This window comes from Bos taurus, chromosome 7, assembly GCF_002263795.3.
Source record: "Bos taurus isolate L1 Dominette 01449 registration number 42190680 breed Hereford chromosome 7, ARS-UCD2.0, whole genome shotgun sequence".
NCBI lineage: Eukaryota > Metazoa > Chordata > Mammalia > Artiodactyla > Bovidae > Bos > Bos taurus.
In genome coordinates, this window is record NC_037334.1 from 56,965,713 (window position 1) to 56,992,734 (window position 27,022).

Below are 27,022 nucleotides of genomic sequence, written 5' to 3' on the forward strand. Positions count from 1 at the left end.
ATCTGTAAATATTTTATTGCTGTCACCTCAACCCTTGACTGTCTACTCACTGCATGAATCATCTCTGATGTTCTTGGATCTCTGCTGCTGCTGCTGCTAAGTCGCTTCAGTCGTGTCCGACTCTGTGCGACCCCATAGACAGCGGACAACCAGGCTCCACCATCTCTGGGATTCTCCAGGCAAGAACACTGGAGTGGGTTGCCATTTCTTTGGATCTCTACTTGGCTTCAACTCATGAATTTTTATGCAGACTTCAGGACTATTTGTCAGACAAATTTTAAATTCTTGGTATTTACACACTGGGGGGAAAAGGAAGTGTGAAAGTGTTAATCACTCAGGTGTGTCCAACTCTTTGTGACCCCATGGTCTGTCCATGAAATTCTCCAGGCAAGAATACTGGAGTGGGTTGCCATTCCCTTCTCCAAGGGATATTCCTGATCCGGGGATCAAACCCAGGTCTCTTGCACTGCAGGTTGAGAAACTTTACCATCTGAGCTACCAGGGAGACCAGACATATACAATGTCAGAATTGAAAACAACCTCCTAATCTCATCCCTGATTTTACAAAAAAAAAAAAAATATATATATATATATATATAATAGTGAAGTTCAGAGGAACTAGTCCAAGCACTGTGGCCAAGAAAGAGCAGTCAAGGCAGGGCTGGAGCCCAGGTTCCTGATTCCTGGCCCTTGGGCTCCATGCTGCATTGTGCAGAGACATGACTTCCAATCACTATGCAAATAATGACACAGTGAAGCATCCTGAGCTCAGGAACCCACTTTGTAACATTTCAGGAAACAGCTTAACTTCCCAGGTTTCATTTAGTTTCATAGACAGTAAAACCCCAGAATTCCAGCTGGCTGATTCAAGGGATTCCCAAAAGCTTTACCACTGAGTAGTCTATTACAACCCCAGTGAATTCAAATGAGCCGTGGAGGGATTTCTGAATTCCTTAGTCTCACAGTCAAGGTAGAGGCATGGATTTAAATTCTGTAGAGGGAACAAAAACTGCATCGCTGACAGAATACTCATTTTCACTAAGATGTTTTCACTGAGAAGGTTACATTTCTTGGAACTAAAACACCAAAGGTAAGAGCAGGCTGAGAGGAGTTGGTGGGGAGTGGGGTATACAAGGAGAGTGCAGTTACCATTATTTAACTGATCTAGAAATAAGTTGTTAAAAATCAGAATCCTGGTAGTATTCTCACACCATCTAATGAATAAATATCAAGTAAATCAATCTATCTGAGTGCTCAAGAATGGGATTAAAAAGTATTATCAACAGATTTAAATTGAAAGCTGGGAAATTAGATGGACAGAATATATTTCATCTGTTCTTCAAGTGATTCCAATAATGCAAAGAATCTTAAAAGAATTCACATAACCAAGTGGGAAATACATGTCTTCCATATAGTCAGCAGAACATTACACTAGTGTTCTTATGTTTTATTTGTTAGTTTATACTTTAGAATGACAGTTTTATTTGCTCTCTTCTATCTTGGAATCATTATTGGGTTTGGAAATGGTCATTCATTGTTAGGACTGTGACTACCATGCATGTGTGGATAGGAATTGAGCAGTTCAGGGCAACTCACCCAAAGACACAGTTCAAACCTTGGAGGAGAACTGAGGTCACACAACTAGTTAATGACAGAAGCATTAGCTCTCACTGTCTTTAGAGTAAGAATTAAAAGCCTGGAGCTGACCATTTCATTTCTTCTTCACAACAGTCCTATGAGGGTGGACCAATTAGCCCTGCTTTCCTACTAACAAATGGAACTTTTAAGAGGTTGTCCTTCATTCAAGTCATACAGAAAGAAAACTGATAATACCCAGAGCCAGCTCATAGTGGAAGCTAAAAATAGGCAGAGTTCTTCTGGAAGCAAATTGGTGATACACATCAAAAGTCTTTAAGTTGTGCACACTTGTTAGCATAGAAAGTGACCAGAAATAAATACAAGCATTTACATTTATGGATTCATTACAATATTATTAACAATACTGGAAAAAAACAGAAATCAACAATAAGGGCTATTATGCCAGTGACATATTATGAAAGCATCAAAAATCATGGTTTCAAAGAATATGGAAAATGTGTCATGACATAGAGAAATGTTCACAGTATGTCCAAGGTCAGAATAATCTCAATTTTGTTTTTCAAAAAAATACATATACATACATATGTAAATATACACAAAGACATATGGAAGGATCCATATCAAAAGTTAAACGTAGATACACTGAGAAATATAATTATGAATTTTAATACCATTGAAATATGTGCATTACCATATGTAAAACAATGACCAGTGCAAGTTTGATGCATGAACCAGGGAACTGAAAGCTGGTGCTCTGCGACAACCCAGAAGGATCGGGTGGGGAGAAAGGTTGGGGGGCGGGGGGGTGGGCCACGTGTATACCTGAGGCTGATTCACATTGACATATGGCAAAAACCATCACAATATTGTAAAGTAATTATTCTCCAATTAAAATAATAAAGATAAATAAAATAAAATAGATAACCAACAAGGACCAACTGAATAGCACAGGGAACTCTATTCAATATTCTGTAATAACTAAAAGGGAAAAGAATTTGAAGAAGAGAAATCACAACCTTGCAATGAGTAACTGAATCACTTTGCTGTATACTTGAAACTAACACAACATTGTAAATCAACTATACTCCATTATAAAATAAAAACATTAAAAACTCAAATGAAGACACACATAATGAAGAACTTTCCTGGGAGTTTACCATAAAAAAATAAATAAATTTACATACCAAAAAAATGATTGCAAAATAGTATTTAAAGAAACAAAACCTTACCCATACTGCTGCTATCTAAAATTTTTGTTTGGATAAATATTTAAAGACTTTCCTGGTGGTCCAGTGGATAGGTGTCTACTTGCCAATGCAGGGGACACAGGTTCGATCCCTAGTCTGGGAAGGTTTCACACGCTGTGAAGCAACTAAGTCGGTGCACCACAACTCAGCTCGTGCTCTAGCACCCGAGAGCTGTAACTAGCCAGCCGTGCAGGCCCTACAGCCCAGGCTCTCCAACAAAAGACGCCACCGCGAGGAGGAGCCCTGAACTGCAAAAGAGAGCAGCCTCCACTCGCTGCAACTTGAGAAAGCCCATGCCCAAAATGAACATCCAGTGCAGCAAAAACAAGTAAATAAAATTCTACAAGATATGTAAAAGGCTATTTACTTATGAAAATATACCTCTTACCAGAGAATTTCTCTTAATGCTAGTAATTATGTAAGCTTTTCTATGTGGCAGGTATGTTTCATATGTATGCACTCAAACCTTGAAACAACCCCGTGTAGGACTGTTATCACTCCATTTTAGAGGTGAGAAAACTGAACATCCAAGATGTCAAATGTGACATCTGAGAAATGAGGAAACCATTTACTAAGGGGCAATTCTCCAAAGCTTAACATTTGTTACACACACAGGCAAAACCTTGTTTCACACCAAATAATCTTTCTAAAGGCAGAACATACTAGGTTTTTAGTTCAGGAGTTGGCATCCAGAAAACGATTATTAGGATGTCTATAATTGCTTCAAAATATTCCAGCATGTGCAGCATAATATTATGGTGCACGTGTTATTCAAGTTGCATACCAGGTAGTAAGTTACCCTAACACAGGCTTCACCCTCCAGGCGTTGGCTATAAGTGTTCTAATCAGCAGTCTCACTCTACAGAAACCTCAGTTACCTTTATCTGAAAACACCAGAGGCTTTGATAATTAGCAAAAGAAATGTCACAACTGTGAATTTTTACTGTTAACATTAGTGGCTTACTAACTAGCATGATGGATGTTAGAAACGGACTTCATTAACTCAATTAATAGAACTTGAGATGTGGGGATTAGCTCAAAATTCTAGAGACACACTCAACGTTGCAATGAGGATTTGAGACTATTTAGCACCAGCCAACCTTAGGGATGGCACCCACAGTTTATGTCTAAATGGCCCTGTAGCCAGACACTGGATTAAAGATTCTGGCTACCTGATATTATCTGTAAACCAGCTGAATCTTGCCTTAGGAATATCATCAGCTCCTTCTTCAGGGAACGAAGCACCCAGAAGGACAGAGATGTAATAAAACTTACAGAACAGGTAAAGTTACTTTGAGCTTACTTGTAAATGATTAACAAAGTCTGCACGTATTACAGAACTTTTTTATAAGCTGGTAGAACAACTGTGAGGGTGCAGCTGACCCTCACCAATTATCTATTTCCAATAGGTACCAAAGAGACCTTAACTGTACATACAAATCACTGAAATGACTTTTCAAATGCCCATCTGGACTGCATATATAGTACCTCAGTATACTATACTATATACATACCACACACACACGTGTGGTTTGTATCTGTATATATGTGTGTGTGTGTGTGTATACACACACACACACGTATATATATATACATACACACATATATATAGTATACAATGGGCTTCCCAGGTGGCACAAGTGGTAAAGAATCCGTCTACCAATGCAGGAGACAAAAGAGATGCAAGTTCAATTCCTGGGTTGGGAAGATCCCCTGGAGTAGGAAATGGCAACCTGCTCCAGTATTCTTGCCTGGAAAATTCCATGGACAGAAAAGGTTGGTGGGCTACAGTCCATGGGGCTGCAGAGTCGGACAGGGCTGAGTGACTAACCACATCCACATAGTGTACAGTGTATAGTGTGTGTGTATATATAGATTGTGTATGTATCCATATATAAAACAAAATATATATATATACACACCAGTGTATACAGTATAGAACAGTATCTGTGGTCTCAGAGAATTATCTTCCACTACTGAAATGGATTTTGTAAGGCTCAAATAAGCTCACACCCTGAGGAAGCCACATATTCAGATCTTTTCAGCTGTAGCATGCCTAGTCCAGACCTTCTTCAAAATGACGCACAAATCGTTTGACTTGCCCACATTGTTTCAGTGGCAAATATTTCATAGGCTTTTGAATTCTACCTCTCTCTGCTTCAGCCTTCCCATCAACACAATAAGAATAATGATGGAACCAATAATGGGGCCTTGCCAGGACAGTGGCTCAAATAACTAATTATTTTATCACGCAGTGAAAATGTATTTCACAAACTTAAAAAAAAGAAAAACCACCTCTGTGCGGGTGCATAATGAAGGCCCTGCGTTTCACAGCACTTGTATCATCCTAAAGTACTCGGACAACTGGGCCAAAAAAGAACACGTGCATGACAAGACTGTCATCTCCTGTATTATCTCCTGCGCCTCTCCCAGAAAAGAGTGTGATTTACAAGAACCACGTGGGAGCTCACTGAAAAGTCCCTTTGATTTTCGTTTGGAATTGGAGGGGTTTGTGGGGAGGGGGCGTTGCAGGGGTGGGAGTGGGGGATAATTGGTGATTGTTTTGTTTTGATTTGGAGAGATGGAGGCAAAAACTACAAAAGATAGTTACACTCATTGCAGTACAAAGTATGCTTTCTCAATGGGGACAACACTGAAATAATTTGTTCATGGGAGTGAATAAAAAATATCTTACACTTATTAAGTATCCAGCAAAGATATAATACAGTACATACACAGATCATTAGGATACCTATGGTAGTAATATTTCCTGAAGTGAGGGACAACTAGGAAAAAAATGCCTAAAAAGGATTAGTTGGGGCTGACAATAGAATGAAGACTGAGCAACACTGGTGGAGGGATGCCTTCTCAGGGCTGAGGATCACCTGCAGAGCCATGCCTGCCCCAGGGAATATCCTTATCTCTGCTTCCTGTTCTGAGGATTCCTGAGGTTGAACTTGACTGGCCTGGGTTACTTTCAGCTCTCTGTTACAGTTGCTGGCCATTCCCCTAGGGAGCAGAAATGTGTATGAAGACTTACAAGTGTCCCAGATTTCCACCAACCCCTATTTTCCCTCAGATTTTTCTGTTTCCTTAGTGTTTTGAGTGTGCTTGCTTCCCTGGAGGCATATGTATTTGGCATGCAGCATACTGCCTGTCCATGGCACTTTTTCAACACTTCCGGCCCATACTCTGTTGGCCATCCTGGGCCAAAATTCTCCACCAGAACATGAAATCAGCGCGAAGAGACAGAAACAATGGCAGAGTCAAGAGACAGGTGCGCGCCCTCCAGAATGAAGAAAGTACCTGCATGGCATGCTTGCTAGTGTCATCGGCCAAGAGTGTAGCATAAAGAGCACTCACTTTCCTGAGAAAAACACACAGTAATGGTGCAGGCTACTGCTGTCATGGATAAAGATAGACTGCTACCTCAAAAAGAAACTTTCAAGCAGTTTCTTGACAAATTAAACCCAGAATTACTATACACTCCGGCAAAGAACTAAAAGCAGAGATTTGAACAAATAATCACTTGCCTGTGTTCACAGCAGCATTTGTGTCAGAAAGGCACCCCCCAATTGCAGATCTCAAGGTGGTGAAGGGAAGAGGGAAAAGCAATCAAACAAGTGCCCAGAGGCAGAAAGAAAAAAAAAAAGAGACCTCACCTTAGGGGTGCATATCTAGTACTAGGTTTTAATTTCTATACACAGAGATATATACTTCATGAGCACCTAGTTTTTCTCTTTCTGGAGAAAAAAAAGTCCCACCTTCATCACTGTTACTATGTCTGCTAGCCTTAAGCTCTAACCAACCCTCTTCCTTGAAGAAAGATAAATGCTATCTTTGTCTTACAGGAAACCACCAGAACAGAAAAACAAGAGGCCAACAGAATTGGTTAGAATCAGCCAAACCCAAGATGGCAGAAGACCAGCCCTCCAGCAGACCCCGAGCCTCGTGACATGCTCATGGCAACATCAGCATGCTCAGCAACACACCTGCTAAGCGCCATGACAGGGATCACCAGACACAGAAGGGAGAAAAAGAAGTGACACCCAGCTGCAGGAGGAAACCCACCTTTTCCAGAAAAACCAATGCATATGCTCCCTCTACCATTAACCCTGCCTTTAAAAATCTTGCTTTGATCACCCTCCACTCCCAGAAGTTGACTGTGAACTAATTTCCCGCTTCTCCATTCTCTGGCCATCAAAGAGTTTGTGCTGTTTCAGTCTCAGCATCAGTTTTGTTATTGGCTGTGTGAATCCAAATGGAAAAAGACCCTTCACCACTGAGGCAGGGGATTTCCAACAAGCTAGGGTCCAACTGGGAGTCCATACAACCAATTTGGAAACACCACCACGAAACAGCCTCAGGAATACAGTTCTAAAGGGAAAATTAGTTACCTAAAACACTCTAAGAAAGTAGGGAAAACCACTAGACCATTCAGGTATGACCTAAATCAAATCCCTTACGATTATACAGTGGGAGTGAGAAATAGATTTAAGGGCCTAGATCTGATAGATAGAGTGCCTGATGAACTATGGACTGAGGTTCATGACATTGTACAGGAGACAGGGATCGAGATCATTCCCACAGAAAAGAAATGCAAAAAGGCAAAATGGCTGTCTGGGGAGGCCTTACAAATAGCTGTGAAAAGAACAGAAGCGAAAAGCAAAGGAGAAAAGGAAAGATATAAACATCTGAATGCAGAGTTCCAAAGAATAGCAAGAAGAGATAAGAAAGCCTTCTTCAGTGATCAGTGCAAAGAAACAAGAGGAAAACAACAGAATGGGAAAGACTAGGGAACTCTTCAAGAAAATCAGAGATACCAAAGGAACATTTCATGCAAAGATGAGCTCCATAAAGGACAGAAATGGTATGGACCTAACAGAAGCAGAAGATATTAAGAAGAGATGGCAAGAATACACAGAAGAACTGTACAAAAAAGATCTTCACGACCCAGATAATCACGATGGTGTGATCACTGACCTAGAGCCAGACATCCTGGAATGCGAAGTTAAGCGGGCCTTAGAAAGCATCACTACAAACAAAGCTAGTGGAGGTGATGGAATTCCAGTTGAGCTATTCCAAATCCTGAAAGATGATGCTGTGAAAGTGCTGCACTCAATATGCCAGCAAATTTGGAAAACTCAGCAGTGGCCACAGGACTGGAAAAGGTCAGTTTTCATTCCAATCCCAAAGGCAATGCCAAAGAATGCTCAAACTACCGCACAATTGCACTCATCTCACACGCTAGTAAAGTAATGCTCAAAATTCTCCAAGCCAGGCTTCAGCAATATGTGAACCGTGAACTTCCTGATGTTCAAGCTGGTTTTAGAAAAGGCAGAGTAATCAGAGATCAAATTGCGAACATCCGCTGGATGATGGAAAAAGCAAGAGAGTTCTAGAAAAACATCTATTTCTGCTTAATGACTACGCCAAAGCCTTTGACTGTGTGGATCACAATAAACTGTGGAAAGTTCTTCAAGAGATGGGAATACCAGACCACCTGATCTGCCTCTTGAGAAATCTGTATGCAGGTCAGGAAGCAACAGTTAGACCTGGACATGGAACAACAGACTGGTTCCAAATAGGAAAAGGAGTTCGTCAAGGCTGTATATTGTCACCCTGTTTATTTAACTTATATGCAGAGTACATCATGAGAAACGCTGGACTGGAAGAAACACAAGCTGGAATCAAGATTGCCGGGAGAAATATCAATAACCTCAGATATGCAGATGACACCACCCTTATGGCAGAAAGTGAAGAGGAACTCAAAAGCCTCTTGATGAAAGTGAAAGTGGAGAGTGAAAAAGTTGGCTTAAAGCTCAACATTCAGAAAACGAAGATCATGGCATCCGGTCCCACCACTTCATGGGAAATAGATGGGGAAACAGTGGAAACAGTGTCAGACTTTATTTTTCTGGGCTCCAAAATCACTACAGATGGTGACTGCAGCCATGAAATTAAAAGATGCTTACTCCTTGGAAGGAAAGTTATGACCAACCTAGATAGCATATTCAAAAGCAGAGACATTACTTTGCCAACAAAGGTTCGTCTAGTCAAGGCTAAGGTTTTTCCTGTGGTCATGTATGGATGTGAGAGTTGGACTGTGAAGAAGGCTGAGCGCCAAAGAATTGATGCTTTTGAACTGTGGTGTTGGAGAAGACTCTTGAGAGTCCCTTGGACTGCAAGGAGATCCAACCAGTCCATTCTGAAGGAGATCAGCCCTGGGATTTCTTTGGAAGGAATGATGCTAAAGCTGAAACTCCAGTACTTTGGCCACCTCATGCGAAGAGTTGACTCATTGGAGAAGACTGATGCTGGGAGGGATTGGGGGCAGGAGGAGAAGGGGACAACAGAGGATGAGATGGCTGGATGGCATCACTGACTCGATGGACGTGAGTCTGAGTGAACTCCGGGAGTTGGTGAGGGACAGGGAGGCCTGGCATGCTGCGATTAATGGGGTCGCAAAGAGTCGGACATGACTGAGCGACTGATCTGATCTGAAAACACTTTAATGATGATTTCTACAGAAGCCTCTTATGCTGGCTCAGCTGTGAAGGTTTATCAGGAAGTCAGGCTGTTACCGGAAAACATCACTACTTGGATATTAGAACTGAAAAGCTAACTAATTAAACTAAACCTCTTTAAAAAACTCTGAAAAGGCAAAAGCTAGCAGGAAAAATACATTTTTACTTTTGGGCATAATGAGAGGGAATTCAGAGGAACCACTTGGTTCCTCACTTTAAAAATTTAAAGTCACTTGACTTCTAGATAACAGTTCAGAAGTCAGCTGTGGACCTCCCAATGCATTCTATTGCCTTTTCACTCATTTACATACAAATGCATTAAGCACTGGCCAAGGTATAATGGTCAGGGAGGACTGGGTTTAAGGTGAATAAAACAGTCGTTCTGCCAAGTGTCTACTACTACTGTGAGCACTGCCATCAAATGGCAGAAGCCTTGGGAGTATTCACGTATTCTACCATCGCTTTCCCTGGGAAATGACTCTCCAACCATGATCCATGTAGTCATGACAGAGGATTAGCCATAATTATACAACCTGGCTTCTACCCTCCTGGCCATGCATGACCCATGGAAGGCCAATGAGAATCTCTTCCAGAGAATCTGGAAATGAAGAAATAAGCAGATAGCCTTTCTAGTAAGCCAGAAACCTACATAAGTGGTACACTTGGACTGTGGAGGCCCATGTCACCCTATACAGCCTGTGAAGGAGAGAAAGCCAGACTACAAAGGAAGAGAATCAAACAGATGAATAGACTTAAAGGCAAGACCTAAAGAAGGAACATTACCTGGTTCCTGGCAGCTCTCAGTTCCAATGCAGACCATTCTGAAGCCTGCCAGCCTCACCACCCTTGTTGATCGATACTGAGCTAGCCTAACATAAGTTTCTGTTATTCAAAACCAAGGAGCTCTAATAAATACACAGGGAATAGGACAACAACACAAATTCATCTAATACACAACACAGTGCTGAGGAGGCCAAATTCTGCTCCATTCATCTGAACACATCTTATATAGTAAGTGGCAAGGGGTAAGACTTGTTGATACAAGATGGAAATTTGAGTCCCAGTCAGGTGGTGCAGTGGTAAACAGTCTGCCTGCCAATGAAGGAGATGCCTGAGACACGGGTTCGATCCCTGGGTTGGGAAGATCCCCTGGAGGAGGAAATGGCCACCTGCTCCAGAATTTCTGCCTGGAAAATTCCATGGACAGAGGAGCCTGGTGGGCCACAGTCCATGGGGTCTCAAAGAGTTGGACATGACTGATCAACTAAGCACAGCACACTCCACCCTTTGCTAGTTCTGTGACCTTGAGTAAGTTCATTTAACCCACACTCAACACAGTTTCTGCCACAAAACAGGTGCTCAATACACACACACACACACACACACACACACACACACACACACACACACACACATATATATGCAAAATTAAGGAACATGGGGAAGCAGCCACCTACATGCTAGGTGCACTTATCTCAAGATAATTCTCATCAATAAAGTGGGGATAATAATGTCTACTTTATGTGTCTCACAGGATTACAATATATGCAATCACTGTATCAGTCAGTTTAGTTGCTCAGTTGTATCCGACTCTGGGACCCCATGGACTGCAGCATGCCAGGTTTCCTGGTCCATCACCAACTCCCAAAGCTTGCTCAAACTCATGTCCATCAAGTTAGTGATGCCATCTAACCATCACATCCTCTGTTGTCCCCTTCTCCTCCTGCATTCAATCTTTCCTAGCATCAGGGTCTTTTCCAATGAGTCAGTTGTTTGCATCAGGTGGCCAAAGTATTGGAGTTTCAGTTTCAGTTTCAGCATCAGTCCTTCCAATGAATATTCAGGACTGATTTCCTGTAGGATTGACTGGTTGGATCTCCTTGCAGTCCAAGGGACTCTCAAGAGTCTTCTTCAACACCACAATTCAAAAGCATTAATTCTTCGGAGCTCAGCCTTCTTTATAGCCCAAATCTCACATCCATACATGACTACTGGAAAAACCATAGCTTTGACTATATGGAACTTTGCTGGCAAAGTAATGTCTCTGCTTTTTAATATGCTGTCTAAGTTGGTCTTAGCTTTTCTTCCAAGGAGCAAGCATCTTTTAATTTCATGGCTGCAGTCACCATCTATAGTGATTTTGGAGCCAAAAAAAATAGTCTGTCACTGTTTCCCCATCTATTTGCCATGAAGTGATGGGACCAGATGTCATGATCTTTGTTTTCTGAATGTTGAGTTTTAAGCCAACCTTTTCACCCTCCTCACTGTATGATTAGGTTTTTAATAGGCTCAGAATTATGGGTGGGTCAAATAGAGACCCACTTAGAATAACCAAACAATATTTATTTATCTATAGCAAGGGCTGGTAAACTATAGCCCACAGGCCAAAGCCAGTCATGACCTGTGCTTGCATGGTCCACAAAAGTAAGAATGGTTTTTATAAATGAACATTTGCAACCAATATCATTGTAGGGAACACTAATTTTTAACCTCAACTCAGATAAACATACTGGTTCCAAATCGAGAAAGGAGTATGTCAAGGCTGTATATTGTCACCCTGCTTATTTAACTTACATGCAGAGTGAGTGAGTTGCTCAGTCATGCCTGACTCTTTGCAACCCCATGGACTGTAGCCTGCCAGGCTCCTCTGTCCATGGAATTCTCTAGGCACAATTACTGGAGTGGGTTGCCGTTTCCTTCTCCATATATGCAGAGTACATTGTGCGAAATGCCAGGCTGGATAAAGCACAAACTGGAATCAAGATTGCTGGGAGAAATATCAATAACCTCAGATATGCAGATGACACCACCCTTACGGCAGAAAGCAAAGAAGAGCTAAAGAGCCACTTGACGAAGGTGAAAAAGGAGAGTGAAAAACTGGTCCCATCATTTCATGGCAAATAGATGGGGAAACAATGGAAACAGTGAGAGACTTTATTTTCTTGGGCTCTAAAATCACTGCAAATGGTGATTGCAGCCATGAAATTAAAAGACGCTTGCTCCTTGGAAGAAAAGCCAAGACAAACCTAGACAGCATATTAAAAAGCAGAGACATTACTTTGCCATCAATGTCCATCTAGTTAAAGCTATGGTTTTCCAGTAGTCATGTATGGATGTGAGAGTTGGACTATAAAGAAAGCTGAGCTCCGAAGAATTGATGCTTTTGAATTGTGGTGTTGAAGAAGACTCTTGAGAGTCCCTTGGATAGCAAGAAGATCCAACCAGTCAATTCTAAAGGAAATCAATCTTAAATATTCATTGGAAGGACTGATGCTGAAACTGAAACTCCAATACTTTGAAGCGAAGAACTGGCTCACTGGAAAAGACCCTGATGCTGGGAAAGATTGAATGCAGGAGGAGAAAGGGACAACAGAGGATGCGATGGTTGTATGGCATCACTGACTCGACAGACATGAGTTTGAGTAAGCTCCGGGAGTTGGTGTTGGACAGGGAAGCCTGGCATGCTGCGATCCAAGGGGTCGCAAAGAGTCAGACACTACTGAGCGACTGAACTGAACAGGTAAACATTATCTCTCCCCAAAAATAATTCCATTTTTTAAAGAATTATATGCTTAGTAGACTTGTATTATAAAAACTATACTCAATTACTATCATTATATTTTAATTTTTTCAATTAAAAATATGTGCAAATTTATTTCTCTTGTTACAAAGCACCTACACAGTATTTTGATGTTGTCTCTTGGCCCATAAAGTCTTAACATGTTGCCTATCTGACTCTTTACAGAAATGAATTAGGAAAAGGTGACCCACTCTAGTCTTCTTGCCTGGAAAATTCCATGGCCAGAGGAGCTTGGCAGGCTATAGTGCGTAGGGTCGCATAGAGTTGGACATGACTCAGCACACATGCACTTTACAGAAAAAGTCTGCCACTTCTAATCTAAACAATGTCCAAGAAGTCAACTCAGTCAGGGACACGGCAACAAAGTTATTTTTCTCATCAGCACTATTATTCTTAGACAGCAATTTTGCAGAACATGGGGCTGTTTACAAATGCATTATTTTGCAGTATAGCAGGAAAAATCTGCCATAATGTCTGCCAAAATGCCATAATGTCATAATAATCACAACAGCCCTTCCAGAAGCTCAAATACCTGCTTCAAGCCCAGGCTTAAAAAGGCAGGGCTAGTCTGGCCATGTGCTCACCAGGGTCAGGAACACATCATTAATCTCAACAGTATGTCTGTGCAGTACAGTACAGTACCAAATACTCATTCATCACCCTCAGCCTCTCAGACTAACACGTTGTGGTCCAGGTTCATTACTGAACCTAGATCTGCAAGACAAAAACAAAGGTTCATTACCCAGAAATTCTCTGGGGTCATAATGATAGATCTGTAGACCAGCCATTAAGTCTGCCCCAAAAACAAAACTAGGTAACATATGCATCGGACCTGAGCAAACCATGGAAATAAGTAATTATGTCCGTCATCATAATTAATAACAATAATAATGACAATTAAACAATTTTTAATATAATAAGGGCTTCCCTGGTGGCTCAGATGGCAGAGTCCACTTGCAATGCAGGAGACCCAGGTTCGATCCCTGGGTCGGGAAGATTCCCTGGAGGAGGGAATAACTACCCACCCCAATATCCTTGCCTGGAAAATTTCATGGAAAGAGGAGCCTGGTGGGCTAAATAATAATAAAACAATTCTAAACTATTTACACTTGCAGTAGGCATGTAAAGGTGCATGAGAAATGGACTTTCCTAGGCAAGAAAATAGGATATAGCAATCTTAGATGTAATGCTATACAAAACAGGTGAAAAACAGAATAGTTTGGGACTTCCCTGGTGGTCCACTGGTTAAGATTTTGCCTTCCAATGCAGGGGGTATGGGTTCAATCCCTGGCTGGGGAACTGAGATCCCACACGCAGCAGGGTGTGGCCAAAAATTAAAATATAATACATGAATACAACATTGTAAATGAACCAAAAAAATTAAAAACAGAATTGTTCTACTTAGAACAAGGTAACAGGACCACAGAACTCCAGGGTGGCCTCTGAACACCATTCATGGACACCTAAGCTCCCACAAGTACAGGGGTTGAAAACCATAATAAAAGATAATCAGGAGCTCCAGAGGTACGTCTTCTTCATCCACAACATCAGGACAAGAATAACAGCTATTTCCAAAATTTGCGAGCATTAAGTGAATTAATGATTAAATATTCTTTTTAGTGAGTAGCACATGGGAAGTGAAGTGAAGTGAAGTCGCTTCAGTCCTGTCTGACTCTTTGCAACCCCGTGGACTGTAACCTACCAGGCTCCTCCGTCCATGGGATTCTCCAGGCAAGAATACTGGAGTGGGTTGACATTTCCTTCTCCAGGGGATCTTCCCAACCCAGGGATTGAACCCGGGTCTCCTGCCTTGCAGGCAGACGCTTTAACCTCTGAGCCACCAGGGAAGCCCAACACATGGGAAGCACCCCATAAATATTAGGTATTATTGTCATTTTTACTAAACAGTTGTCATCATATTATATATACTGTAAACATAATTATTCACTTTGATTTATTTCTCTTCATTAGACTGTAAGTATTCCCATATTATTACATATTCTTCATTGGCCTATTTTTAATTTAATGAGACACAAATGGCACTTTGGTTTCACTTTGATTTGGATTCATGTAATAATTAGTGAGGGTAATTATCTTTGTATATATTTGTTTATTAACTATATTTTTTCTTGTTACGTCTGTTCAAGAATCTTGTTCAAGAATCCAATGGGAAACTCCATAATTTCTTAAAATTAATATTGATTAAGAGTGAAAGGACGCTTACCTTCTGGACACCCTGTCTTAAAAATGACCTAGCAAAAGACTCCAAAACGCAGTTGAGAAAACCAGCCCCTGTGATTGAAATCCTGCCTTTCTGAATGAACTCTGTCCTGCAAAAAACAAAAATATACACCCTTGGTGTCATTTCTATATTTGAATATTTAAATTACAGGGATTTCCAACAGCATAATTACCATTTATAATCAACACAAAATAATATCCATAGTAATTCAATAATTGCCTATTAGGACAAAAGATCTTCTTAAAAAGAGACTTCTAGTTTATATAACATAAGCAATGTATTATACTCAAATTAAAAACTATTCATTTCAAATCGCTAAGACAGTATATCTTTAAAGTCTTCACCATGCACAAAAAAACTGTCACTATGTGAGGTAATGGATGTGTTAACTAACCTTATTGTGATTATTTTGTAATATATACATATTTCAAATCATTACACCATACATCTTAAACTTACACAATATCACATTCCAATTGCATCTCAATAAAGCTGGAAAGAAGAGAAAATAAATGGGCACATTATTCTGGTTATAAAACCTACATAAAACACAAGTTTTATTTATACCTAACAAACATTTAATGATTAAAATGTGATAGGACAGTCAAAAAGCTTTAAGAATCTCTACTACAATAAATTTGACTGATTCTAAGTAAATATACTCTGGAATGCGAAGTCAAGTGGGCCTTAGGAAGCAATACTACAAACAAAGCTAGTGGAGGTGATGGAATTCCAGTTGAACTATTTCAAATCCTGAAAGATGATGCTGTGAAAGTGCTGCACTCAAAATGCCAGAAAATTTGGAAAACTCAGGAGTGTTTGCAGGACTGGAAAAGGTCAGTTTTCATTCAAATCCCAAAGAAAGGCAGTGCCAAAGAATGCTCAAACTACCACACAATTGGACTCACCTCACACGCTAACAAAGTAATGCTCAAAACTCTCCAAGCCAGGCTTCAACAGTACGTGAACCATGAACTTCCAGATGTTCAATCTGGATTTAGAAAAGGCAGAGGAACCAGAGATCAAATTGTCAACATCCGCTGAATCATGGAAAAAGCAACAGAGTTCCAGAAAAATATCCACCTCTGCTTTATTGACTATGCCAAAGCCTTTGACTGTGTGGATCACTACAAACTGTGGAAAATTCTGAAAGAGACGGGAATACCAGACCACCTGATCTGCCTCCTGAGAAATCTGTATGCAGGTCAAGAAGCAACAGTTAAAACTGGACATGGAAAAACAGACTGGTTCCAAACTGGGAAAGGAATACATCAAGGCTGTATATTGTCACCCTGTTTATTTAACTTATATGCAGAGTATATCATGCAAAATGCTGAGCTGGATGAAGCACAAGCTGGAATCAGGATTGCCAGGAAAAATATCAATAACCTCAGATATGCAAATGACACCACTCTTATGGCAGAAAGCAAAGAAGAACTAAAAAGACCCTTGATGAAAGTGAAAGAAGAGAGTGAAAAAGTTGGCTTAGAACTCAACATTCAAAAAACTAAGATCATGGCATCCAGTCCCATCACTTCACGGCAAACAGATGGGGAAACAATGGAAACAGTGACAGACTTTATTTTGGGGGGCTCTAAAATCACTGTAGATGGTGACTGCAGCCATGAAATTAAAAGACACTTGCTCCGTGGGAGAAAAGTTATGACCAACCTAGACAGCTTATTAAAAAGCAGAGACATTACTTTGCCAACAAAGGTCTGTCTAGTCAAGGCTATGGTTTTTCCAGTAGTCATGTATGGATGTGAGAGTTGGACCATAAAGAAAGCTGAGCTCCGAAGAATTGATGCTTTTGAACTGTGGTGTTGAAGAAGACTCTTGAGAGTCCCTTGGACTGCAAGGAGATCCAATCAGTCCATCCTAAAGGAAATCAGTCCTAAATATTCATTGGAATGACTGATGCTGAAGGTGAAACTTCAATACTTTGGCCACATGATGCAAAGAACTGACTCATTGGAAAAAACCCTGATGCTGGGAAAGATTGAAGGTGGGAGGAGAAAGGGATGACAGAGGATGAGATGGTTGGATGGCATCACCGACTCAATGGACGTGAGTTTGAGTAAACTCCAGGAGTTGGTGATGGACAGGGGAGGCCTGGCGTGCTGCAGTTCACGGGGTCACAAAGAATCGGACACAACTGAGTGACTGAACTGACTGAAGTAAATATATACATATATCCTCATCCCATGCTATAAAATATCTTGTTAAAATTAAGTCTGAGACAATTATCAGCTTGAGTAGATTACTTAGATTCTCTTAAGTCAGTTTCCTCCCCATATAAATTGGAAATAATTATAGCATCTTACTTTTACAACCAGTGCCAGAAATAAATAAACACATACATACAACAGGAACATGAACAGCTCCTGACACACAGTAAAGAACTTATTAAATGTTAGGCAGCCACCATTCCTAACGAGAGACAGACAGAAATAGGAAAGAAGCCTGGAATGACTTCTTTAATCTTTGATTAGAAAAGGAGGTGAGGGACTTCCCTGGAGGTCCAGCAGCTAACATTCTGTGCTCAAAGATCTCGTGTGTCACAACTAAGACCAGGCAGTCAAATAAATAAACAAAAATAAATATTAAAAAAAGTACTGCCCCTACTTTCTTATATCTCTAAGAAAAGGAAATGGGAGCCGCATCTCCCATAGGTGTACTTGGGAGTGTGTGTATATGTATATATGAACACATTCACTAAGAAACATATTAAGAAAATTATGAAATCAAAAAGCTGTGATTTGGGTATAGTAACTATTTTTACTATAACCCTTAATTTCGGAGAAGGCAATGGCAACCCACTCCAGTACTCTTGCCTGGAAAATCCCATGGACGGAGGAGCCTGGTAGGCTACAGTCCATGGGGTTGCTAAGAGTCGGATACAACTGAGCATCTTCACTTTCACTTTTCACTTTCATGCATTAGAGAAGGAAATGGCAACCCACTCCAGTGTTCTTGCCTGTAGAATCCAAGGGACAGGGGAGCCTGGTGGGCTGCCATCTATGGGGTTGCACAGAGTCAGACACGACTGAAGCGACTTAGCAGCAGCAGCAGCAGAAGCAGGATAACCCTTAATTAGATCTCTCTAAATCTCTAATAGCGGTAGCCTCCACATTTAGACGATGCAGACTAAAAGGAAACCTTCAGAATACTTCTCTCTCGCTCCCTCCCTCCCTCCATCTCTCCCTCCTCCTCTCTCTCACATACATACAACAGTTATCCTAGCCAATCTCACAAATATTCTAGGCAAAGTAGCTTCCACCTCTTAGATCTAAGCCTATTTAAAATGATTTGCCCATGTAAAACTATATCCTAGTGACATTAATCTTTCCTGTCTTTGTTCCAGATTAAGTCAGAGTAGAATTTTAGTGATTTTAATATTTAAAAATGAAAAGTTGAGCAGTCCTACACTCTAGGGAGAAATGTACTCTTCAGTCTGCAAGGAAAATGTAGGTGAGGGATTAATATAAGTCTCACTTACATCATATTCTAACCAATATTTCTTTCCACCACTTTTGGGAGAAGTAAATGCTCAGAAAAGCACTCTCAGGCTTACCCACATATCAGAGAATAACAGGGCAGTAAAGCAGGGTCATGCCCTTGCCATCAGTGAGATGAGAGTTTATCCTATTATATTTTAAGACTTTCATAGAAGGAACTGCTGTATTTTCTCTCAATAACTCATTGACAAAGCATATCAGAATTTTCTTCTTAATACACGTAGCAAATCTAAATCCCTCATGCCAGGTAAGCCTTCATTTAAGTTCCAGCACAAAACACAGTAGCTTACACAACAACTTATGGTTTAATTTCAGCTCTTTAAAAAAAAAAGAAAGAGAGAGAAAGGCAAGATGGATGGATGAGTATATGAACAGATAGACAAGTGGACAGAGCTAAAATATGAACAGACTCTCTGGGCATTAGAATTATAGGTCCTATGTATTTACTTTATTCTTTTTACTAATTTTCTGTAATAAAGATGTATTACTTGGCAATCACCAAAAATATTACTAATAAATCCTTAAGCATCATTTTCATATAAACAGTCGTCTTTAACAGGCTCTGTGCAGCCATGAACCCTTTTCAGCATAGGCACATGCTAACTTCTGACTTAACTCCTTCATTTAAAGTCTCATTAAGTCACCTCTCGGCTTTCTTTTTCCTACACTACATAACTCCAGTTCTTTGTGCTTTTTGTCCTATGACTTTCTCCTTGACCCCAAGCTTTAAGCACCTGATGTTTGACTCAAGAGATACGAAGATGATTCAAGTTTTCCTTTGCCTGTCTCTACTCAGCCTAAAGGAATGACTGCATCCATTCACTATGTTATATACTTACGGTCACATGCACTCTTCAAAAAACTGTACAGTAAAACTGTGTATTATATATCAGACACAGTATTATCTTCTAAGGTTGTCACTCTTAATATGTTTTCTTTCTTTTACACATGAGGAAACGGTGGTAGAAGTTAAATAACTTGCCTGTGGTCATAGCCTGCCATCATGCAGACACATATATACGGGCTCAAAACCCTAGCCCTGCCCCTATCTCAGTGAAGAAGACAACCATCGTCCCAGGCTATGAGATTAGAAATCTCAGCGACAGGTTACATGGCTCTTTTTTCTAATCCATCCAAACATTCACTCAGTCCCCAGACTGTGTTTATTTTACTTCTCAAGTCCCTCAACAGTCCATGCCATTCTCTCTCTTGCTGCTGCTACTGCCTGGGTTTAGCACAGCACTGTCTCTTCAGGACCACAACTGCCTCCCAATGGGGTTCCTGCCTCCAGCATGGGCTCTCCATAATTCACACTGCCCCGTCAGCTTCCTAAGCACATCCTGACCTTGTCTCTGTCCACCAAGGCACAGAGAATAAATCTTGCTTAGTGGAGATGCACCCACACTGTTACATGAAGCTGTTGTTGGTTTTCACTGCTGTATACTGTTCTATTGTTTGAAAACACTCCAGATTATCTATCCACTCTCCCAAAGATGGACATACAATATGGAATCAGTTTGGAGTTTTGTAAAGGAAACATTTATAACATATCCAGTTACATATGTACACAAGTGTCTCTAGAGTGTCTTTGCTGTTATTGTTCAGTCGCTCAGTCATGTCTGACACTTTGTGACTCCATGGACTACAACATGCCAGGCTTCCCTGTCCTTCACCATCTCCTGGAGCTTACTCAAACTGATGTCCATTGAGCCTGTGATGCCATTCAACCATCTCAGCCTTGGTCGTTCCTTTCTCCTCCTGCCTTCAAACTTTCCCAGCATAAGGGTCCTTTCCAATGAGTTGGCTCCTCACATCAGATGGCCAAAATATTGGAGCTTCAGCCTCAGTATCAGTCCTTCCAATCAATCCTTCCAGGACACCCGCTGACTCTGACTCCACTCTCCCCACAGGAAGCTGACACACATCGCCTTCAACAACATGAACCCTTTTCCCATGAAACATCTGCACCAGCTGTGGGCAGCCCTCCGGGAGCCGCTGGAGGCCGAGCTGAACAAACTAGAGCAGCTCAAGGCCGAGCACCTGGAAACCTGGGCAGCCCAGGGCAGGGTCTGATTTTGTTTAGGATTGACTGGTTTGATCTCCTTGCAGTCCAAGGAACTGTCAGGAGTCTCCTCCAACACCACAGTTGGAAAGCATCAATTCTCTGGTACTCAGCCTTCTTTATGATCCACCTCTCACATCCATACATGACTACTATAAAAACCATAGTTTTGACTATACGGATCTTTGTCAGCAAAGTAATTTCTCTGCTTTTTAATATGTTGTCTAGGTTTGTCATAGCTTTTCTTCCAAGGAGTAAGTGTCTTTTAATTTCATGGCTGCAATCACTGTCCACAATGATGTTGGAGCCCAAGAAAATAAAGTCTGTCACTATTTCCATTGTTTTCCCATCTATTTGCCTAGTGGTCAAATATCTGGGTCACTGGACATGTACAGTTTCAACTTAAAAAAAAAAATGCCACGGTTTTCTAAATGGCTGGACTGGGTTGGTCAAAAAGTCCGTTCAGGGTTTTCTGCATGATGATATGGCAAAATCCAAATGAACTTTTCAGCCAACCCAATATCTAATATATATTTTTTCTTTACTGTATCATTTCCAATTGCAATGACTAGCACATGGTAGGAAATCAATAATGCATTAGGAACAGAAGAATGGAGAGGAGGAGGAAGGGTAAGGAAGAAGTAGGGAAGAAGCAAAAGAAGGAGAAATTTATAGTACATCTCAATACTTTGGTCAGGGAGATTGAACCAAATGTCTCAGGAGCTCACTTGTAGTTGTCAGTAGGAGGTAGCCTTTACCTGACTGAGAGATAAGCTGCTGTTATTGCTGCTGCTGTCGTTTCAGTCGTGTCCGACTCTGTGCAACCCCATAGATGGCAGCCCAGCAGGCTCTTCCACCCATGGGATTTTCCAGGCAAGAGTACTGGAGTGGGGTGCCACTGCTTTCTCCAACAGATAAGCTAGCCCAATATCTGGAAACTTGTTTAAAAAGGAGGCTCACTCATTCATAGGACAAACATATGCTATGCTAAGTCACTTCAGTCGTATCCAACTCTATGCGACCCCATAGACAGCAGCCCACCAGACTCTGCCTTCCCTGGGATTTTCCCAGCAAGAGTACTGGAGTGGGTTGCCACCTCTAACTGAGTGGTAAAGAAGCTGCCTGCTAATGTAGGCGACTCGGTTGGATCCCTGGGTCTGGAAGACACACTAGAGAAGGAAATGGCAACCCACTCCAGTATTCTTGCCTGGAGAATTCCATGGACAGAGGACCCTGGTCCATGGGGTCATAAGGACTCAAACACGACTTAAGAAACTGAGCACACAAGAACCTGAGTCCCATCTTCATCTATCACTTTGTCCACAGGCAAACAGAATTCTACACAGAACACACTGGAATCATAACAGAGAGCACACAGCTCAAAGGCTGGAACTCCTCTGACAGTTTATACTATCAGTCTCGGAGGTGGGCGTCATGTAAAAATGTGGTTCCTTCTGAACTGGAGAAAATGAAATAGTTCAGAGGAAATATGGATCAGGAATTAATCCCCAGGGTGTGCAGCCACCAGCAAGGAATCCATAAAATGGCTGTTTCCAGGAAAGCAAAAGCTCGTAATGAGATCCTGTCCCTGAGTTACTGACTGGCTGGGTATGGCAAATCTGGCCTAACTGTTTTCACAATGGGAATTTAATTGAAGTGTCTTTGATGAGAAAAAAAAAAAGGTTCCATGGATACGCTTGAGATGACATCTCAGTTCTAACTGAGATGTTTTTGACATTCTGTAACCAACACAGAGGGGTGGCCCAAGGGACAAGCAGAGTCTGAGGGTCAGATTGCCTGCCCATGCCCTCCTAACCCCCTGGGCCTGACATTGCTACAGAGACTGTCCTGCACTCCACCACACCAGGACACATGGTCCCCCCAAAGACTTACCAAATCCACCAACAAAACCGTGCTTCCTCAGGGCCCCAATTCAAATTACAGGGTTCTCAATAAGCACTAAGCAGTTTTTAACCTTACCACAAACCCACATAATTTTATACAGATTGCTTATATTTTATATTTTTATGTGTATTAAATATATATATACATGTATATTTATGTATATTTATACAGGACATGGATAAGGCATGTGGCCCCTGCAGTCAGATGGCTTGGACTCATATCTGCTCTCTAACACAGAATGGGACTCGTCCACGTAGGTAAGTTCCTGAAGCCCCGTCTCCTCTGTAAAATGGGGTTAATCATATCTACTCAAAGGTTGTTCCAAAGGTGAATAAGATAATATGTAAGGTAATACTCAAGGTAATATGGTAAACATTCAATACAAGTTAGTTAATCACACTAACACTGGTAGTAATAATGCTGTTAAACTGCTACCATATTTGCAGAAAGAGGGGCAGTGTCTTAGAAAGTAAATGCCCACAGAAGAAATCCAGCTCCAGTAAACTCCAAAGTATTTCCAGTCTATCAGCATCTAGGTGGCACTCAATCCTCATAAACCACCTGGCAGGGAGTCCCTCCCTCCCCGTGCTGGCATTGAAGGCCCTCGGAGCTCCAGACCCTCCATCTTTCCAGCCTTTCCTCCCATGCTGCTGCTGCTGCTGAGTCATTTCATTCGTGTCCAGCTCTGTGTGACGCTACGGACTGTAGCCCACCAGGCTCCTCTGTCCATGGAATTCTCCTGGCAAGAATGCTGCAGTGGATTGCCATGCCCTCCTCCAGGGGATCTTCTCAACTCAGGGATCAACCTGGGTCTTCTGCATTACAGTCAGACTCTTCATCACTGAGCCACAGGGAAGCCCTCCCATGCTGCTATGGCATATCAAATGCCAGCCCAGCAGTCACAGAGACCAAACAGTCTGCTGGCCTCTATAACCACCACTCCTAAAGTCCTTCCCCCTGAGCTGCTCTCTTTTAACCTGTTCTAGGAACCAATGCGTTGCTATCTAAGTGATTAGCCATGAGCAGCAGCAGGGAGTAAGTAACAGTGGATCTCAGGAGCAGGAGCAGGTATATATTACAGGGCAGGGTGGCTCAGCCTCTTAAAATACAGCATTAATTTTCACAATCTGTCTTATTGATAGCCTGCTGTGGAGAAGCACTGTATTAATACAGTGCTTCAATACACGTCTTTCAATTTTCACCATCTATCTTAGGACATAGATAATATTAACCCCATTTTACAGACAAAAACACTGAGGCTTAGAGAGGCGAACTGGCTAAGGTCACACAAAAGTAAACACATGGCCACTTTTTGAATCCACACAGTTAACATCTGTTCCCACATCCCTTCCCACAACCGTGTGACCTAGGAAGGTGCCTATTCAGTGCAAGTTCACTGGCATCCTGAGTGATAGGCAAAGCTTGACAATATACAAGTTTGTGGACTGGTCTAACTGGAGGCTTGTCTTGGTATACTGGGCCCACCATTGCGTGCATCCCATTCAGGCTGGCTTCAAGGATGTGTGCTCTACAGGGCGGCACAGTCCTCCACCATCAGAAGGGCTACACATTCCGCTGAATGCGCCACTGTCACTGTTTCAAAGTTCCTAACTCTTTTTTAACAGGGGACTCTGCCTTTTCATTTTGCACTGGCTCCTGCAAATTATGTAACTGTTCCTGATCCCATTTCAAATGTTGGTCTATACAGCCCTGCCAAGTCCCTGGGAAGTTTTCTGAGATGCTTAGGCACACATACTTTAGTTTAGCAATACCTAATAAAACCCTCAAACATGTGTAAACCTTTGGACCCATAATCTCTAACAATGGGCTTTGAGCAAAAAAAATCTTAGATGAGGGTATAGACCAGCCTACAAAGATTCTCATTACATGACTATCTATAAGAGCAAATAATGCAATTCCCAATAATTAAGCACATTAGAATAATTTTATCCAATAAACAAACTGAACAGCCATTTAAAAAAATCATTTTAAAGTGACACATTTAATAAGGAAAGACAGTCCCAAAGGTAATGTTAAATTAATGTAAAAGTCAGAATACCATGTACAGCATGTTACATGTCTGTAAAAATGATTTGTTCTGCAGAATAAGTAAATGAATTATAGCAACTACAGTATTCTCCTACCACAGAATGCTCCAAAGTAACGGGAAAAGAACAAACTGCTGATCCCTTAAGTCTACCAGGTGGACTGTCAGCAGGTTCCTGGCTACAGCCCCAAAAGACCTTTAGGTTGTTCTGCATGGCATCAATTCTTGGTTGATATTAATAAAACACTGTAATTTTTAACACCCAAACTTTTTATTTACTAGAGAAGAGTGGAGGAAGGGAAAGGAAAGGAAGGAAGAGAAAGGAAGGGAAAGGAAGGAAAGGGATAAAGATAAAAAGAAGAGAAAGAGATGAAGGAAGGGAGAGGGAGGGAGGGAGGAGGAAGGAAATTAAACCGGCATCTCTGTTCCATAAGAGATTCCAGAGGAGTTCATTCAAATTTCGCTAAACTTTTCAACAGGGTGTTTCTGCCAAAAAGTGTTTACTGTCTGCTGGAGAGCCAGATAATCAACTGGCCCTGCTTTATAAGATTAACAGGAACTATGCAGAAAACAGAGTTGCAAAAGGAGTGCCAGCTGTATGTCTGCTTTCCACTGGAACCACAGGGCACTGATGAGTTATTACGGGTTCTTAAATCTAGAGGCTCCACAGACTTACCTGGAAAACGTTAAATATATTAATTCCCAGGAGCCAGCCCAGGCCAACAAAACAAGAATCACAGCAACGAATCCACATGTTTAAACACCCCTCAATGCTGCACTAATATACAACACAAAACCAAAGGGCAAAGGAGGAGGGGAGGAAAGATAATCAACAGACATTCACTAAGATATTTCAAAAGCCCTTACTTGTAAATGGCACAGAATGCTCTCCTGGCTAAACACCATTGTTCCAGTTCAGTCATCACCACCATTTTCAATAAAACAGCTTACTGCACTTGTCAAAGTTAGTACCTTTAAGGCACCACACCACTCTGAAAACAGCATTTATTCACCATTACAACCTACATTATCTAGTGCTTTATACTCTCCAAGTGTAGAGCATTCCCATTTATTATCTTATTAAATCTCCACACAACTCTTGTGAGGGCATCCCTGGTGGCTCAGCTGGTAAAGAATCGCCTTCAATGCAGGAGACCTGGGTTTGATCCTTGGGTTGGGAAGATCCCCTGGAGAAGGGAAAGGCTACCCACTCCAGTATTCTGGCCTGGAGAATTCCATGGACTGTATAGTCCATGGGGTGGCAAAGAGTTGGACATGACTGAGCGACTTTGACTCACTCTTGTGAGGGAGCTCAGGCCAGCTTGAGCCCTCTTTCTGGAGTCCATCAGCAAGTAAATGACTAAGCAGGAAAAAGCCGAAGAGAAGTATTCTGTATTACCGGGTTCAAGATTCCCTCTACACCGAACTTCCCAACAAACCCTTTCAGGCTTCCCTGATCTGCACATGTTCCTCCTGCCAGCACCCTCTTTTCTCCTCCTTATGTCCCCTTTTCAGCTCATAAGAAGGATTAGCTGGCATTCATTCAAAAAATGGCCACAGAGCCATCTCTGTGAGCCCTGCACTGTGCCAGAGGTGGGGGTTCAGCAGGATGGGAAAGCAGAGAAGACCCTGATTATATGGATAACAATTATATCTATTGCAGGGGATTCTTACTGAGTGAAAAATAAGGCTCCTGCCCAGATGCTATATTTACAGAAAAGGCCTTGGTTTTTCATGTTCAATAATTAGCAGCTCATTCTGCTAATTGTCTCATTGCTCACTGATACATGGGAAATTAAGGTCAATAGAATCAGAGGCATCTTGTTTGGGGGCATGAATACAGTGGGTTTTTTTGTTTTATTGTTTATTAGATAACAATACCTTCAAGCCCTTTATCATCACCATCAAGGCTTAGAAATAATTCCTAAGTAAAGTTGACAAAATCAGAATATTTTAATATATTTCAGTGAAAACAAGCTTGGAGGTCAACTAAAAAGGCCACTGTCAAACAAACACAAGGAAGTTACCTGTCAAATTTTCTCCTGGGGGAAAAAATACATCAGAATAGGGAAAAAATAGATACACAACAAGAAATGCCCAACAATTAGTCCCTAGAAACATGCAAATTAATTATACTATTTGTCAATCACCAAATGAATACTTGAGACTTGGGATGTTTTAATCCAGAAACTTAAAAAGTAAAAATGTTATATACCTTATTTAACAGCATGAAGAGTAATTTCAATAGTAACAAAAACTTATTGAACTAAGAACAGCTACTCATCTCAGTCATTT

General features: G+C 41.3%; 1 protein-coding gene across 5 annotated transcripts in view; it reads right to left on the bottom strand.

Annotated features, from left to right (window-relative positions):
* The window catches only part of PRELID2 (PRELI domain containing 2), a 584,002-nt gene that overhangs the window by 528,453 nt on the left and 28,527 nt on the right, over positions 1-27,022 (bottom strand). For 4 of the 5 annotated variants that reach the window (XR_003035643.2, XR_003035644.2, XM_003586322.6 and 1 more), the window contains one exon: positions 15,178-15,283. Coding sequence is in view for 3 of the 5 variants with exons in the window: in XM_003586322.6 (XP_003586370.3) it covers positions 15,178-15,283 (106 nt within the window). In the remaining 2 variants the exon portion in view is untranslated. Of the gene's footprint in view, positions 1-595; positions 13,668-15,177; positions 15,284-27,022 lie in introns of those variants that run through there. The other variant, XM_059888771.1, reaches the window with a different exon arrangement.